At 31.4% G+C, this 18,780-nt stretch overlaps 2 protein-coding genes across 5 annotated transcripts; both read right to left on the bottom strand.

Annotated features, from left to right (window-relative positions):
• Nucleotides 1-5,623: 5,623 nt before the first annotated feature.
• On the bottom strand, nucleotides 5,624-8,734 carry LOC130815356 (plant UBX domain-containing protein 4-like). 4 transcript variants are annotated; one of them, XM_057681798.1, is made up of 4 exons: nucleotides 8,418-8,734; nucleotides 6,681-6,966; nucleotides 6,506-6,601; nucleotides 5,624-6,403 (listed from the first exon to the last, which is right to left on the bottom strand). In XM_057681798.1, the coding sequence occupies exons 1-4, from the start codon at nucleotides 8,576-8,578 to the stop codon at nucleotides 6,020-6,022; spliced, it is 927 nt and encodes a 308-aa protein (XP_057537781.1). In that variant the 5' UTR covers nucleotides 8,579-8,734; the 3' UTR covers nucleotides 5,624-6,019. The 4 variants fall into 4 exon arrangements, with proteins under 4 accessions (XP_057537781.1, XP_057537784.1, XP_057537783.1 ...); XM_057681801.1 differs by having other exon boundaries at nucleotides 8,428-8,564; XM_057681800.1 differs by having other exon boundaries at nucleotides 6,681-7,038; nucleotides 8,428-8,563.
• A 2,616-nt stretch (nucleotides 8,735-11,350) lies between these two features.
• LOC130815272 (uncharacterized) lies at nucleotides 11,351-17,980 on the bottom strand. The gene is made up of 14 exons (XM_057681687.1): nucleotides 17,590-17,980; nucleotides 15,924-16,075; nucleotides 15,569-15,730; nucleotides 15,356-15,465; nucleotides 15,130-15,268; nucleotides 14,743-14,987; nucleotides 14,132-14,256; nucleotides 13,982-14,025; nucleotides 13,759-13,890; nucleotides 13,511-13,588; nucleotides 13,337-13,419; nucleotides 13,103-13,225; nucleotides 12,078-12,138; nucleotides 11,351-11,959 (listed from the first exon to the last, which is right to left on the bottom strand). Exons 1-14 carry the CDS (start codon nucleotides 17,723-17,725, stop codon nucleotides 11,783-11,785), a joined length of 1,767 nt encoding a protein of 588 aa, XP_057537670.1. The 5' UTR covers nucleotides 17,726-17,980; the 3' UTR covers nucleotides 11,351-11,782.
• Nucleotides 17,981-18,780: the final 800 nt, after the last annotated feature.

Here is an 18,780-nt window from a genome sequence, read left to right as displayed (position 1 = left end):
GATTAATTTAGTTGAATGAGAGAAATTGTGAATATGAAGTAAATGACGATTGAAGAATTTTTTTTTTAAAGAACAACCGGCAGCAAATTGAAAAGGAAGCAAATGAAATGAAGTGAAGTAATAAGAACAGAAACTGCCGTTTTGTACAGCTACAAAACTGCCACTTCAAGTGGCGGTTTGCTTCATTTTCTTTATTTTTTTTTTTTAAAAAAATAAAATTCATCTAAACCGCTATTTCATGTAGCGGTTATATTAAAAAAAAATTTAAAACCTATCCTACATGGGACGGTAGTGGGAAATACTTTCTCATAATACCTAAAGTGGGAATTTTTTTTTTTTGGGGCAATATTATGGGAAAACATTCGAGATTTTCTTAAAATTTAAAGGATAAACTGTAACACTCGAATTTCCTCCCGTCCCTTACGGTTTTGGCTGAATTTTCGACCCCTTAACGAAACCAAAACCGTAAGGGATGGGAGAAAATTCGGATGTTACATAAACTGAAAAAGAAAAGGTAAGATACGTTTTGCTAACTTTAACATAATATTTCTTATGTCTTAAATTTACTACTCTATACAAATTAATGTAAAAACTTTTGAATTGTAATTTTGTAATTTTTGAAAAATGTAAAGAATACAGGTCTATATCTTTAATTATAAGTAACAAACTCGGAAAAATAGAAAATATAACTAGTATAATTGACAAATTTTGTAGAAATCTTAGTCAATCACGGTTATTAGTAAATAATCATAAAAAGACAAAAATAAAATTAGTAATATAATCAAAATAAAAAAGAAAAACAAAATTATAAACATGATGGACCAATAGTACAATGCCACATACCAGTGATTTACAAAGAATGTGAATCACAATTATTTACCTAGTGAAACTCTAAATTTTGTACTCAAAAAACATATTTGTAATGTTACATATCTTCTAATTAAAAGTGTTCTAAACAAACTCGACGATATAATATTTAACCCAACTTTGTAATCGAATTCAACTTTAAATAGATTTATAATTATGTAAAAATAAATATGGACACAAAATATATTTTAAATCGATTCGAAAAATCTAACCAAAAATCAATCCAAGATGGAGACAATACGTCTACTTCTAATGGAATGCCCACATATGGATGAGTAAAGTAAACAAATAGAAGTATTGTTTAGTTTGATTGTTAAGGATTGACAAGAAGTGGGTGCTTAAAGGGATCATTTCTATGGTGACTATCGACTTTCCCTTGTCTCTCTAGGCTCTAGTCCTTTCACACGATACATCTTGATATTTGATATTTTATGATCGAAATGGAATATATGCATGTAACATCCATAATATTACGATCTTATCAAGGTCTATTTTAGGAAAGTTAATATTTATCTATATAGGTGGATATAGTCAAAAACCTTTGAATAAAAAATTATACTCCTAGGATTCCTTTGAATTATTTGTTGATGAGTATGGTGGAAAATTACATATGTTTTGGATTAATTAAGTTTAATTAAATTCAATTTAGGTGTTATTAATTATATGTTTGGCTATGGTATTTTATTTATACACACTTTGATTCGTGGTCGCCTTATTTGATTTATTTTTTTATATGTTTTAATATAGCCACTATATAATATTTTTAGTTGTGCATAAAATTTATTAAAAGTTAATATAAAAGTATGTAAAAAAATAAATAAAATTACATTAACTATGTATGTTTTTGTAGGTAGGAAATATACGACAAAATTAATTAATAGATACTTGGCTATTATACGAATCTAATCACTAAAAAATCATATAGGAAATAAGTATATCATACAAATCATTTCATACTTCATCCTTTAAGTTTAGAAGATATTTGTATCAATCGTGAAGTACCCCCCTAATCATACTTTCTCAGTTTTCTGATTGCTACATTTTTATTTTTATTGTTATTTAATGTATAATTTTAATCATTAATATTTTTAATTATATATGATTAAAGATTTTAAAAAGATAAAATTTTAAAAAATATGTGCATTAAAATGAATCAAACAAATATTGCACTTAACTATATTTTACGTTAGATGTAAAATGTAATATGCAAAATAAAATCAAGTGATGAGCAATAAACAAATATGATACCCTAAATTTAGCTTTAGAAAGGATTGATAAACTACTTATATCAACAAGGTGTATCTTCTTTTCATGGGAGCCCAATTACTAAGAACTCTACACTTAAGCGTGCTTGGTGGGGAGTAATCTTAGGATAGATGACCTCTTGTTGGGAAGTTTTCCCGAGTGCGCATGAGTGAGGCCAAAGTGCGCTGAAAAGACTTGTGTTGGTATGTGAGATCAGTCCACAGTCTCCATGAATAATCAGCGACGATTCGAGGGGCCCGGATTTTTACACTATAACTACTAAAAAAACCAGAGAAGAAGTAAGTATTGAATAATAAAATTATCAATCATTTCAACTTTCAACTAGAGTTAATTTTGAGTTTGTTCATGACTTGACTAGAAATCTCATCCTTAAAAGTACATGCATACTAGAAATCTCAATTATTTGAGTTTTTAATCTTGATTTTGATTATTTGACTAGATCATATCTTTGGACTAGGATAATCAAGTATAAATAAGTGTTTAATGTTTTGTTTATTAGGACAATTAAGTATGAAGAATGGCCTGACATAACCTTTTTAAAAACTTGAATATTTTGTTTGATTTATTTGGTTTGAATTTTAATGATGTGTTTTGACTTTTGACTAGTCGTCTTGTTTTTTTCCTCTTTGTTTTTTTTTTTTTGCAATTTAAAAAATTTACAAAATTCTAATTTCCTAGCAAGTTCTTTATTTTATATATGTGAATTTTTTTTCAGTTGTTAAGATAAATTTTTTTGATAATATTACATACTTCTATGCGTTAAAAGTGAGTCATATAAATAACTTTAAAATTTATTGATAAAATAAATATATAGCAAATTAAACCCTGATTACGAACCTTAGATAATTTATTTATACATGGAAAATAGAGTGAAGCTTAAAAACCATTAATTGATCGAGTCTCATAATGACCTAAAGCCATTTTATAATTTTATGTATGGGTTTTCGATCAAATTAAAATGGCCTTGCATTCCCCCTTTAATGTTCACATCCACAATTTCACCCATCAAATTCATGTGAATGTTGCTTGATAAAATACCGAAAACAATCCTTAGTCTTTCTATAACCAAATTAGCATAATAACTTAAAATGAAATACATAATCATGACTAATGGCTTCAAACAATGCATGTGCTCAAGATCATTTGCAGAATAATTAAAAATTTGAAAAAAATAAGCAATTTAAAAAATTCAAAAAATAATCAATTTCTAAACTTTATTTCCAAAATAAGCACTTTTTTCCACAGTAAAGGTTTGGGATTGTTCGCTATTACTAACAGTGAACAAAAAAATTTGGTCAAAAAAATCAAGGTTTTTGTTCGCTGTTAGTAACAACGAACAAAGATTTTGACCTTTTTTAGCAAACTTCTTTGTTCGCTGTTATTAACAGTGAATAACTACAATACTAATTTACTTGCTTGTCCCAATTTTAGCTATTTTCTTGGGTCATGTCAATTTTACAAGATTAATTTTTAGGCTTTTAATTATTAAAAAGCTACACTTATCAACTTTTTGTAATTGAATAAAATGACCTTTAATCACAATGATTATCAACTTTTCCGAATTTTTAGGAAATAAAATATGAAAGTTAATTTTAGGTTTTTAATTAAAATAACATTAAGTCACATCATATAATTGAATAAAATCACCCTTAATCCCATGATTATTAACTTTCCAAATTTTTAGGAAATAAAACAGAAAAGTTAATTTTAGGTTTTTAATTAAAATAACTGTATGAATTACAATTTAAAATTTTTAAGCTTTTTAATTATTAATAAGCTACGGTTATCAACTTTCTGATAATTGAATAAAATTACCCTTAATCCCATTATTATCAAGTTTTCCAATTTTTTAGAAATAAAATAGGGAAGTTAATTTAGGTTTTATAAAATAGGGAAGTTAATTTAGGTTTTAATTAAAATAATATTCGGCACTTTATATAATTGAATAAAATCATCCTCACCCAAATTTTTAGGAAATAAAATAGGAAATTTAATAATTAAAAGCCTAAAAATAAGCCTTGTAAAATTGACATGGCCCAAGAAAATAGCTAAAATTGGGACAAGCAAGTGAAATTAGTTTTGTAGTTGTTCGTTGTTAATAACAGCGAACAAAGAAGTTTCGTTAAAAGATGGTCAAAAACTTTGTTTTCGTTTTTACTAACAGTGAACAAAGACTTTGACTTTTTTGACCAAATTTCTTTGTTCGCTGTTAGTAACAGCGAAACCCGAACCCGTACTCTGGGCAAAAAAAGCTTATTTTAGGAATTAAGTCTAAAAGTTGCTTATTTTTTGAATTTTTTATATTAGTTTGTTTATTCTTTTCAAATTTTCAAGAATAATTATAGTGAAATGATCGATATACTAGTAAAATGAGACGAACCAAGAAATTTAATTTAAAGGTGCAATTAGTCTATATATTAGTAAAATAATTATAGTCAAATGATCGATACACTAACAATCATTTGTGACGAATTCAACAATAGCAAATTATTGAATAAAAAAAGTTAAAATTATAATTTTAGCTTTTGAATTGAAATATTTTATTGTATTAAAAGAGAGTTTGTTAATATTAGTATTTCAAAAATTTTTGCAAATTTCTTCAAAAAATTACACAAGCAAGTAAGCAACCAATAAAGGGAGTTTATTATGTTCATAGTAGGGTTCTCCAAGGCTAGTTTGAATGTAAAATGGCCCTATGATTTTGGGCGGTGTAATTTGTGCGGTACGGCTAGTAGGTGTCATGTGGACCATTTTAGAACTATTTGAGACAAACAAGAACAATATTCAATCATTCTCAAAATCTTTTTAATAAACAAATTTTTTATGAAATCATTTCATCGTAAAAGGCATTTTTCACATAAATTAAATGGTCAAATAACACAAAATATTAATATATATAGATTTTATTTTAAAATCGTCTCACGAAGAGATAATCTCTTACAAGAGTAATTCTCACAAATCACAATCATGAATTATGACTTTAAGTCGTTTAAGTTTTAAGTTTTAACAATTGCTATAGCTACTAATATACTGGGTTTGTGATCACCAATTGCATTACTTCATGTTCATACCTCATGGTCAAATATTTGCAATGTTAAAGATTTATACATTTATCCATATACAACTTCACAAATTCTTGTAAGAGACGGTCTCACTTTGAAAATGCCTCATACTTAAGTTAAATAGTCCAATAATAAAAATTTCTAATTTAAAGGCTTCTTTTATTAAGATTGTCAACTTTGACGAATATCTTGGATAGTTGACTTACATATTAAATCAAATTATTTGTTTAAAAAAAGTGTATTAATAAATATAAATGTAGTTCGATTCACTACAAAATGTAGTAGAAAAATCGATCACCCCTCCCCCAATACACTTGATTTTGGTATTCTGAATCTTTTGGTGCTAAGCATACTACTTAGCACCGAAATCAAGTTTAGGAGTGCGGAAATCAAATCCGAGCCAGTTCACGTGGCAAAATCAGAGATCATTGTAGAGGAGTTTGATGTATGGCAATATATAACAATAATAGGCATCCAGTTTCTCTACATAAAAGGTTCCAGCAGGGTGGGAGTGTTACATCACAATTTTTACACTTACATATGGGAATGTGTCCCCTTTCATTTGGGAAACTAGAAAATAGCAAGAGATGTGAAAAACTATAGATGGTTACCAGCTCTATACTGTCACTAAAACCATATACTTGGGTCTACGCCACAATACTCGGCTTACCTCTGATACATGATTCAACAATTCACCCAGATTCATAAACGCGCACAAAAGCCAGGGACGTTCATCATGCATACTGCATAGTCTGTGCATAGCATAATATGGGGTCGATTTTGCAAGTTTTCATCCCGAACAGAAGATCCACTGCTTTTTTAGGCTATAGTTTCTGTATGATTACTGAATTAGCAAGGCCAGCTTGTTCTATTGTCTGATTCAGATCATTGAGTGGCTTGGGAGGAAAACCGACAGTCTGAAGATGGTATGTTCTGCTTCCGCCTGGCTGGGAGGCATCAATGAAGTTACGAATATCACTAATGGTGTGATGGTAGTTAAAATGGGCCACCAAGCGAGTCCCATCTGTTAACCTGAGCTGAATGGGAGTTGATGGTTGGTTCTGATCGACAACCAAGCCGGCAGATGGGGCTCGGGCTCGGGCTATAGTCAACGGAGCAGGTGCAGATTCCTCGGATACTCCAGAAGAACTACTGCTACCAAGAGTTCTTCCAACACCTTGAAAAGGAACTTTGGGTTTCTCGGGTTCCTACAAGTAAGCAGATCAACATCAGACGCATAAATGTCTAACATCTACTCCCTATGTTCCTAAACGAATCGGTTACAGAAAAAGTTACAGCAAAACACTCACAGTATACAGATTATGCTTTCTTGTAAGGTTTACATGCACAGAAGACCTCCGATCAGCAGGTTCAAGTTCTTTCGGGCACTCGGATTTTTTGATACTCTGCATTATATAACACCATAACATAAATGCAGAATCAAAATTCAAAAATCATAAGTGGAAACTAAATTTGGGACTATACCTCTAAAAATGATGCATTATCAGGGTCATCCAACCTCCTAAGTGGACCATCATTGACGGTGAATCCATTCTGCCAGAACGTAATGTTGTGGACAACTGCTTCAGGTTGCTGAGAGGCTGCTGCTACTGCCTGCACTGAAGCGAGTGTTCTAGCAGTACCATGGAAGCTTCTCGAGCTAGATGGCTGAGAGTTGTCAAACGGCTCTTCAACAGCACCCAGTTGCCTCGCTTGATTGAAAATCTCATCCACATGATTCCCCCTGGAAGGGTCTTGGACCAGCATTCCACTGCAAACGTGCGTTTTCAAGCATTAAAAATCACCCCAAGCCCTCCATCCGATATTGACAGTCAGGCGTTAGCTGACAGAAGCATAGTGCAAACTAAGGTCAATGTCTGAAGTTGTAGTATTAGACGTGTTCAACACAGACCCGACGACCATATAAATTTGAAGACTTGACGACCATATAAATTTGAAGTTATCATAAAAGAACTAGGAACTAGGAAGTTATCATACACCTTTACTATTCAACAAAAATCACTTACCCTACTCAATCTTATGAAGAATCCTCAATACAATACGTCAACAACGTTCCTCCACACAAACGGGTTATCAACCTTACACGGTTATACTTACACACATATAAAGGATAAACTGAACTATCTCCATCATTAACTGCAAGTTAGAAATCAACCTTACACCCACTTTTATTGGGACAACCCCTCAATAGAGGTGATCGTTCGTATCATCGTCTCTTTACCCAATCCCGTTTCAGTCTAAATACGTTTGGTTCCAGTATACTCGTACAGCAATCGAAGTGGCTGAAAAGTCCTTAAATCTTTGACACTTAGAAAGCCAATCCTTTCACCACCCTTTTAACAATTGTCATGGCATCCCAAATTCCATTGATTAACAATGAAAATCAAGATGCTAACATATCAAAACTAAGCAACCAATTCATGGTGAAGCAACCCTTAATGCCAAAATCCGAAACAAAAGAAGAAAATCACCTCATCATGTGCACTACAAATCAAAATGAAAGAAATAAAAGGAAATAGACACTATTCTCATTTCCAATGATCATATATATCAAATTTTGTCGCCAAGACACAAGCAAGAATCAAACAGTGCAATTCAATTATATGTAGAAGTAGCTTGTCGGACACTTTTAGGCTCTTTTTAGTTACAAATAGATGGTTTGATGGTCAATTCATATAATACTATTGTTTGGTAAACTAATTAGTTAAAGCAAGTTGCAATTAATTGATTTATCAACTGTTTAAATCAACCACGTCAATTATTCATCCGCCCTTTTCCAAAGAGCCATTGTTTTTCTCATTTCAAAGAATCCCAATTGCATAAAATCTAACCAATTCACCCTATAAAGACAGTTCTGAAACATCTCAATCCTAACCAAAAATGCTTGAAAGCAATAAAAAATCCCAAAATTATCTCATGAAAAATACTCCAAAAGATATACCAACTCATACAATAAGAATTAAAAAAGAGTTCCAAACATCCCAAACTAATAATTATATCCAAAACCTTCAACAACAAGAAATCAAAAAAAAAACAAAAAAGCAATACAAAACCACAAAATAATCACAATTACATCCAATATAGAATATGGTAATCATCAAACATGAAAAATACAATAAAGCATACCCCAAATCAAATATTAGCAACAAAAAAAAAATACATGGGTAAAACAAAAAAACGAAAAAAAGAAAAAGAAAGAACCTTTTCTCACCACCAGTGTAATCCTCTTGAGGGGCATTATCAGAGTCACTATCAGAATCAGGGGTTGAGCGACGATTCAAATCAGCAAGAGTACGAAAGCCACCAGCAGGACGACTTCCACCGCTTGTAGATCTTACTGTTTTCTTGTCTTTTGACGCCATTATTATTCAAGCACTGAGAAAATATGACAGATACTCTGCCCTCTGCCCTCTGCCCTCTGCCCTTTGTTTGTCGGAAAGTGAGAGCCAGAGAGGTGAGGTTTCCTATTGCCTATAGGGGACAGGTTACGACACTTTTTTTGTTTAGACTGTGAATTTGTAAGTAGATGTATGATTAAATTAGACACTTACTAAATATCGCCATCCTTCTTATTTTATCGTCATTTCCTTTTGTATTGCCCCTAAAATTTAAAAAATTAAAAAATTACCACTCCCTACAAATTTTTTATTTATAATAATAATAATAATAATAATAATTAATTTTTTTATATTCTTCAAAAACAATATAAATAAAATTAATAATTATAACAGTAATAATAGTAATAATAATAATAATAATAATAATAATAATAATAAAATTAAAAATAATTATTATTATTCAAAAACAAAAGAAAAAATAATAAATTGAATCGCCCGGTTCTGGGCGATTCAATTTTTTTTTCTTTATGAATAATAATTATTAATTTTAATTTTATTATTATTATTATTATTATTATTATTATTATTATTGTTATTATTATTAATTTTATTTATATTCTTTTTGAAGAATATAAAAAAGTTAATTATTATTATTGTTGTTACTGATATTATTATTATTATTATTATTATTATTATTATTATTATTATTATTATTATTAATATTATTATTATTATTATTATTATTATTATAAATAAGAAATTTGTAGGGAGTGGTAAAATTGTAATTTTTTAAAAATCAGGGGCAAATTCGTTCATTTGGAGGGGGGTGGCGATAAAATGAAAAGGGTGGCGATGTTTAAGAATTGGGTTAAATTATCACAAATTATTTGCACAATCCTTAATATCGCCACTCTTTTCATTTTATCGCCACCTCTATTATAATAAATTGTCGATATTGCATCTGGACTATAATAATAATAATAATAATAATAAAAATAAAAATAATATTTTAAAAAAATAATAAAAACAACAACAACAATAATAATAATAATAATAATAATAATATTTAAAAAAAAATTTAATCCCGCGACTTGGCCACGGCTGGGTCGCGCGCAACTCACCACTTTAATTTTTTTTTTCTTTATAATTTTTTGGTTTTGTGCAACTTAGCCACGGCTGGGTTGCGCGCGACTCACCCATTTAATTTTTATTTTTTTCTTTATAACTTTTTTAAAATATTATTATTATTGTTATTATTATTATTTTTTATTATTTTTTTAAAATATTAATTTTATTTTTATTATCATTATTATTATTATTATTATTATTATTATTATTATTATTATTATTATTGTTGTTGTTGTTGTTATTATTATTAATATTATTATTGTTATTATTAAACAATAATAATAATAATAATAATAATAACATTTTTTAAAAATTAAACAAAAAAAATAATTTAAAGGCGTGAGTCGCACGCGAGTCGCGGGTTTAATTATTTTTATTATTATTTTTTTATTTTTTATTTTTTTAAAATTTTATATTTATTATTGCTATTATTATTATTATTATTATTGTTATTATTATTTTTTTTAAATATTATTTTTATTTTTATTATCATTATTATTATTTTTATTATAATTATTATTATTATTGTTGTTATTATTATTATTATTATTTTAAGTATTGTTATTATTATTAATATTATTATTAATTTTTATCGTTTTATTAATATAAGGATACCGATAAACTAAAAAGAATGATGATGTTTAGCAACACCCATTATTTGCTGTCATCTTGAAAGTTTGCACCAAAAAATTGAAAATATTCCATTAGGCTTAATGGAATGGACCCCACGCCATGAAATTGTGCCCTTGTTGGAGAAAATATCAACACTTCCACAACTATCAACTTTAAGTAACCATGCAACAAATCATTCCGCTTCTTGTGTCTACTTCTCCTTTATGACATACTCACTACATAATGTATTTTGACACTATTTATTATTTAAGTGGGATCATGTTTGATTCATTTAATCGCATACTTTTGTAATATTAAATTCTTATAATTATTAGATGTGAATAGTTCAATATATAAATGATTAAAATAACTCATTAAATTACGTAAAAAATCAAATGTAGCAAGTATAATAAAACAGAGCAAGTATATTATGAAGTACATACATAAAAGTATAATACTAATACTTACTTCCGCCACAATTCGGTCTCTTTAACTTTGACAACTCAATTATAAGAGGAGGTAATAAATAATAGTGATTTATAAAGTTAACAACTCCTGTTATTGTGGTTGGATTTAATATGGTGTGAATTTTGTGATTTTAATTTACCTTCTTTGATTTTGCATCTCTTATTTTAAATCTTTTTTTTTTTGATTTACAAATCACTGTGATCGATTAGAATTAAGAATTTCTGCTATTATAAAATGTTTTTTCTTGTGAATAATTCAACATTGTTAAGACTTGATGTGTGTATTTCATAGAAATTATTGTTGCAACTTGGAAGTATTGTTATCAAGTATAATTTGGGGAAATTATAGCTTACTCAAGTTGTTTAAGTTGGATTGCTCAGACAATTCTTCTTTGTTAAGTAGAATTTAAATCATAGCCTAATTGCAAAAAAAAAAAAAAAAATGTGTATCACAAGGAAATTTAGCACAATGACATGAGGCATGACATAGTAGGTGACCATGCTAGATCGTGCCATGGGCTGTGTTTTTATGCCCTAGACGCGACATAACACAATAAAAAACTGAACACAACAAAATTATTAAAAAAACTGAACCGATAAATCAAGCTTCTTATAGATGTCATTAGAAAACAAGTTTTACATCAATTTCAATATTCAACCCAACACCATCACCAAACAAATCTAAGGAGTTTTGAGTGAGATGGTGCATTATACCCTTAACATTTCTATACTAGATAAGACTCTTAAACTATTAGATCGTCGAATATAGATGGTCTACCAAATATGTAATAATATTTTGGTGCGAACTAGAAAATCATGTCCATTTAATCTGGTAACTAATTCATTATGCAAGCCTAATCTTTGAACTCGATTAAATACATGTGTTTGCAAAAATATATCTAACTTTTCTTCAATGTTACACCTTCGGAAGCTTATGAAGTTCTCTACCTATTCTTGTATAGTAATCGATACAAAAAATCGAACAATCATTTCTCGCTAAATGGGCATTTGAAAGCTACCATCAACCCATCTGCAATGGTCGTTTATCACTGCGATGACTCTGATTTTGATTTCTTTGCTCTTCAATCTCAACAAGGCATTTCCTCCGAGCGATTGCGCTCTCGATATATTCTTGTAGAGGGGGGAGAGATGTTTCATTAGCATTTTTTGAGGAGTTTGATATTTGATTCCGAATAACCTGTTGCATATTTGCACGTACATTAGTATTTCTCGTAATACCGAACAGGTTACGGATTAAATGGAGGAGCAAATATGTTAAACCGCAGAGCAAGAAAAAGTGAAACTCGACATTTTACCTTTGATGCCCAACGTCTCTCTGCCTGTTGACATACGTCCCTGATATCCCTTCCAGACAAGCTGGTTTTGAGCCAAAAAAAAATAGTACATTAGAAACATTAATATAACCAAGGCAAATTGGAATAATATTACATAATTCGCTGGCTAATTTGCTTTTTAAATTCTCAATTCTCTCAAAATGACCAAAAAATAACCTAAAACCGACCATACTTCACTTTTTTCGATTCGCGATTCGCGAAGAAATTAACGGATCATGTGACACTATAGGATAATTACCCCTTGATTACTTCATTTGGGAAAAACAGATGAGCAAGAAAATAAAATTATTACCCCTTCCGTCCCCATGATTTTCTTAAACCCGCTAAAACCTACAAGGCTACAATTTATTTCTCTACTACATTAAAACCAATGATTACTCTACTAAAAGACATGACCCCACCTACATAACCCGCTCAAATTGCCACTTTCACTCTTTTCCTTGGTTTGTGTGCAGTTTCCCTTGAGTAGCAAACTCGGGGGACAGAAGGGTATAATTTTTATCATGACATAATGATTAAACTATAAATCCAATGGTCAACACTATGTTTGGATAGGTTTTAGGAGGGAATGGAAAAGCAGGGAAGGGAGAGGAATGGGAGGGAATAGTGAGAATTTCCCTTCTTTGATTAACAAAACTAGGGACATTTAACCCTCCAAGTGAAACATAATTCGCTAGTAAGCTCACCTTTTAAAATTTCGATTCGCTCAAAATGATACAAAATAGCCTAAAATCGACAAGAATTCGCTTTTTTCCATTCGCGATTCGCGAGGCGATCGACAAATTATGTGAAACTTATCCCTCCAATTCTCTTCCTTTCAAATCATTCCCCATTCGAAATAATTATTCAATCAAAGGAAAGCATCTCCCTCCAAATCCCTCCCCTTCGTTTCCCTTTAATTTCCTCCATCCAAACATAGTGTAAAATTTCCAATTCTAAAGGTCCAACTCCTAGTGCCTGAAAAAGTAGCTAGAAAAATCACTTACCCTTCGGTGACTACAGCAAACTCGGCCAATTCGGACTTGGTCAGGTGCTTTGCATACTGAGACACTATTTCTTGACGATTTTGTTCATCCGGAATTCCAAAGTATATCATTGAATCAAATCGGCTGAATATAAAATGTAAAGGTAATTAATTACGGAGCAAAGTTCAAGTTTTGACTCCATGGGTGCAAGTATGAAATGACAAAAGGTGTAAAGAAAGCTACAATTTAGTGTACCTAATCAAAGCAGGATCAATATCTTGCTTTCTGTTAGTTGCAGCAATCACCACCACCTTCTTATCTTGTTCAAAACCGTCAATCTGTACAAAAGATATGGCCATTCACAACTCTATTTCGCCAAATAATGCATATGAATATTATAGAATTCCGTCCATATGAATTCTGCTTTACCTGTCTCAATAGCACTGATAAAATTCTTCGAGTGGCTTCATGCATTTCACTATCCCGAGCAGTAGCAAAAGAATCAACCTACAAGGTTTTATAAAATGCTCATGTTAGAGAAGGATCCAAATATCTAATGCAAATTTAAATAATACAAGACGAGTGTCATAAACCCTTCCTGTGTACACGTACTAAAAAAATGTTTTCTTTCAATTGATCCACGCAGAAAAAAAAACTTAAAGGATGGTGTCAGATACCTCATCCAAAAATATGATTGCCCCATCGGGAAGCTCATTGGCAAGTGAGAAGACTTTCCCAAAGAGACGCTCACTTTCACCATAATATTTGGACATGACAACTTCCAATGGAACATACAGCAGAGGAACCCCCTAAAAGGCACAAAAAAGTAGAAGAGTTAAACAAGCCAACATAAGGTTCCTAAATAAATTCATCTATTTTAAATATCATTGATGGGCTTACCGCTTGACTAGCAATAACTCGGGCACACGAGGTTTTCCCAGTTCCTAAGCAAAGACACAAGATCGTCAAGTAAAATCCAATCTTCATCCACGCCGGCAAAAACAAGATAACTTGAAGGCATACTATTTTCAGTTATTTTAGAATGCAAACCTGGAGGGCCTTCAAAAAGCACAGCTCGGGGTCTGTTCGATTCATATTTTCGCCGGGTTCCACGGGCTATATCATCATAAATTTCTGGACTACGCAGAGCCAACAACACGGTATCCTCTATTTCCCTGTACAAGAGGTGAATAGGAAAGGAAATAGCATATATCATAAACTTCCTCCGCTCTTTTATAGTGCTTCATATTCCCAAAAAAGCTCACATATTTGAGAGAAATAAGGCAGTTTAGCAAGGAAGTATATTTCTTTGAGAGAACTACACACGATTGTATATATACCAAATCATACCGAATAGGTCGTTTGTTTTAAACTTATGTAATAATTTTCATCAGTCAGAGTCTCAGATTAAAAAATCCAATATAATGTAGCCCTCCCATCGACTTATATGCTACTCATAAACAACTAGATTTATGTATGTCATACAAGCATCAAACCTTAAATAATTGGTATAGGATGAGATCAGCCACCCTTCCTATACTCCTAATACACTTTAGAGGCATCAGTCACTCCACAATAACACCCGATTACACTAAAATGTTGTGGTGGGTGTGCAGTTTTATCATAGTAAGCAATTTTCAGTGAAGTTCATTATATCAGACCTCTTTTGTTGCTCATAGCCAGCAATGGTATCCCATGATATCTCTTCATTTGCATACGTAACCCGTGGTTCGTCAAGCCCAAATACACGTACGCCCATGGATTCTAAACTAGTAATTGATTTACTTGTAGATGGTTTTCCTGTCGTTTTGCTCTGCCCTAGCTTTTCACTAGCAATTTGCATGATAGACACCAGAGCCTCAAGCTCTGCAGGGCAGAAATGTCCTTTCTTTAAGAACTCAACCTCCTGGAAATTTACAGACAGCACAAACATCAAATAAAAGCTAAAACCACATTTACTCCCTTTAGTTAAGATAAAAATGGAAATAAAAGGCATAGAAAGTATCTATATGAAGAGTCTCAAAAGCAAAACTAAAGCCAATAATTACCGGTTTATCAGGACTTATCAATGAGCGAAATATAAGAACACAAAGATCACCGTTATTTGAAATGGTTTCTCCAGTACCGCTCCCTCCACTTTCTTGCTTTACGTTTGGTAGGCTAAGTGCGAGCTGCCAAGCTACGGTGCTGAAATTTGACACGGTGACAGAAAATCATAACAAACAAATTGAAAATATAAGTGAAAATGCTCAAAGTCTCAAACTATGAAACTACCTGTCCCAAGATTGAACTTCCATAGGTGAACCCCCATTGAGAGTTGAAGCGAGGTTTGCAATCAGTCTAGGGATTTCACAATTGGAGGGTACTTGGAACTTGATTGCGATCTACAAATTCCATAAAGAAGTAACAAAGAAGTTTCAAAATCAATTTATCCTCGAGCGCACGTTAAGGTGTTGGATGCATAAATTTACAGGGTGATATATTCACCTTCTGGCCCTTCACAGCAACTGTGAATCGGGGATAAGAACCATACTTCATGCCTTTACTTCTAATTAGATCCTCTAACTTACGTCGTTCCTTTTTTGCTATTTCTTCAAGATCATCGTAGCTTGAAGGGATTTCAGATGGCAACGGAGGCCTAGTAGGTACCTGCAAAAGGGTTTAACTGTAACGAATATTTTTTGGCCTTTTTCTCTCCCTACTTTTTGGCATTAAAACATAGGATAATCAAAAGCAAAGGAGACCTTGATACCCTTAACTGTATCTAAAATTCAGCCAATATTCAAGAAATATCGAGAAGAATCTATATTTCTCTCCAAAAACTAATAGGTGCATCACAAACCTCATTGGTATCTGCAAAAGCCACGTCTAGGATTCCAACACCAAAAACACCAGCTAGCAAGAGCGGAATGCAAAGAGATCGGGTAGAATCAGGGATAAAAAATGGAAGGCGATCTTTAAAAGCATGAAATATTTGTTGCTGGGTTCTGTAACCTGCACAGCATATACATGGTAAATGTTTGGAGGCATATGATCAAGAATTAGTCCTAAATAATAAATCGGAAGAAACAAGAGTTCAACTTGGAAATAAGAACTCAAACAAAGTAATGGGAAACAAACATGTTTTCCAAGGCAGTCCAAGATCATCAAAAGAAAGCTTTATCACCACATACACACACACATACCACATAATCAACTCGGGCAGAGTTCAGTAGGTTCATATAAAAGCCAGACCTAATAAATGACAAGCATAAAAAGCCATTATTTCCATTTTCTTGATATACAACTAGTCCCCACCCGAATGCAAACAAATAGGGCTAGCTTTACAACCATCATTGATCCACTTGAGAAACTAAAAGGAGCAATCTTTCATCTCAATTATAAAATGCTACCTTAACGAGGCATTTGGTTATTGGAAAAATGAGGGTTATAGGAATGATTTTTAGTGTTAATTTCTATGGAATGCGCTATGTCATTCTCATGGTAATTAAGACTTAATCCTTAATCATGTTCTTTTCTTCACAAAATTCCATTTTCACCTAATACCATGTTCCCAATTGGTAACGGATAAGAATAAATTTTGTAAAAGAAATATATTAGAATAAGACTAGCATGATCATAAACCTTATCAATTAATTTTTCTACCTAAATCGCATTAAAATATCATTATCATTCAAACCATTTAAATCCTCAAAAACTAAATTCATTTTATTTTCCTATTTTTTCTTTATTTTTTGCATCTTGAAGAACATAAAGGAACTAGTCCTTCGAGATCATATAGTGATGGTAAAGAATGAATAGAATAGGAGTATCCTTGCAAACAATTCATGAGTTGATTTCTTTTGGTTTGTGTAACCGATCACAATCTTATACATTATGTGGACAAGAGGAAATGGAGGGAAATAGAGGGATTATTTTTCTCTCATTTGGATACCAATAGGGCAAGTAAGGAAAATGGAGGGAAAGGACTTGGAAGAAAGACCTCCTGCACAGTTAAAACAAAAGAAATTCTTCCCAACATCGGAAAGATTTGAATGGAAAACACACTAATTGCGTGCCTTTTAGACAAAACACAAGCAGAATTAAACCTAATTTTTCTTTTCCAATTAACTAAAACAACCACCAAATTCTGCTAACTAATATGATTAGCATAACTCAAATCTTGCTTACTAAATTCCATAACCAAGCAAAGAAAGTCGATTTATTAATTCCAATCAACTTCAAGCTAAAGCAAATGGCATAAATCAACTTCAACAGTAATGGCTAAGTCTGAATTACAATACCACTGAAAATGCTCCCAACAATTTAACATTCCAATGTTCAAGTTATAAAAATAAAATTAAAGATCATCATTTTGCTTAAATTCAATAATAATTCCACCTCACAAACAAAAAGCATCTGGGTACTCGAATTTTGATATTTAAGTCCATAAATAAGAGGAAAGAATCATAAAGAATAGAACTTTAAACTTAAAGACTAACAACCCATAAAATTAAAAAGAAAATTACCATGATTGAAAGGAATTTGATTATACAGATATTGGGTTTGAGATTGAGAATGAATTGTAGGGTTTATGGGTTTAGGAGAAGAAACTGCACTGCGCCACACTTTTCTTGTTAATAATCTCCTAAATGCTCCTGCCATTTTTGAATCCTTAGTTTTTTGGCAAGGTTAAAAATCTAGGTTTTGATGTATATATTTAATTGATTAAGGATGAAATGTCTGAAATGTGGAGAATTGAATTCCAATTCGATACAGAAGTGGGGGGAAGACGGGAAGTTGCGTGAAGCATCTGATTCTGGTAGTTTCAATTCTTCTTTCTTGTGGAGATGGCCATGGAATTTATTTTTCTTTTTTTTTCATAGTGTTCCTTGGTGGTTGTCAAACTAGCTAGGTTGGTTCAATTCAATTTGTTTGGGGCATTCTCTTTGGGTTAATTTTGTTGGATTGGACTTTAAAAAAAAGGCAAACATCATTGATACATAGATCAAAATTTGTTGAATGTTGACACGAGTCTTGTATCAATTAGCGTGTAAATTATGATTAATAATTATAAATTCAATATATTTTTGATATGAAAAGAATTTACACTAGAAATCTACTCAAAAAATGTAGATTGTGACTATGAATCTATGATCATCATCTAACTTTTTCTAGACTTAAACTCGACTTTAGTTTGTCATATATTATATCCAACCAAGTTGAAACTAATCCATCATAGAACACAAAAATTTTATTTAAACTTAAAATTAACTTTCACAAACTGAATATTACCCCACGCAAACTTAACCTAAACTCAAAACCTTACATAGAGTTATTCTTAATCCAAAATGACCAATTTGAAATCAACTAAACCTTAGTTACCTTGAAATTTTATTGAGTTGATCTCAAACAAAATTGATTGAACCTGATATTGACTATTATTTTAACTTGAATCTAATTTGGATTTTACTTTACATTCAAGCACAGGAAATTTGAATATAATAGAATCCATAACTAATCTGACGTGAGGAGTAACAAACCTTAGAGTTCGACTAACATGACCTGCCTAATAGGTCGACTTTGAATTTAAAATTAAAATATAATTGCACTTGACCCAAACCCGACTTACGACTATCCATAGTCAGCCGTAAGAGCCTACCTTCGACGACAACGTCACAACATCCTTTTTGGCAGGTTTTCCATGCAGTGATCTATAC

The sequence above is a fragment of the Amaranthus tricolor genome, chromosome 6 (assembly GCF_026212465.1).
Source record: "Amaranthus tricolor cultivar Red isolate AtriRed21 chromosome 6, ASM2621246v1, whole genome shotgun sequence".
Taxonomy (NCBI): domain Eukaryota; kingdom Viridiplantae; phylum Streptophyta; class Magnoliopsida; order Caryophyllales; family Amaranthaceae; genus Amaranthus; species Amaranthus tricolor.
Note: the sequence above shows the minus strand (reverse complement) of the source record. Positions and strands in the feature narration are given on the sequence as shown.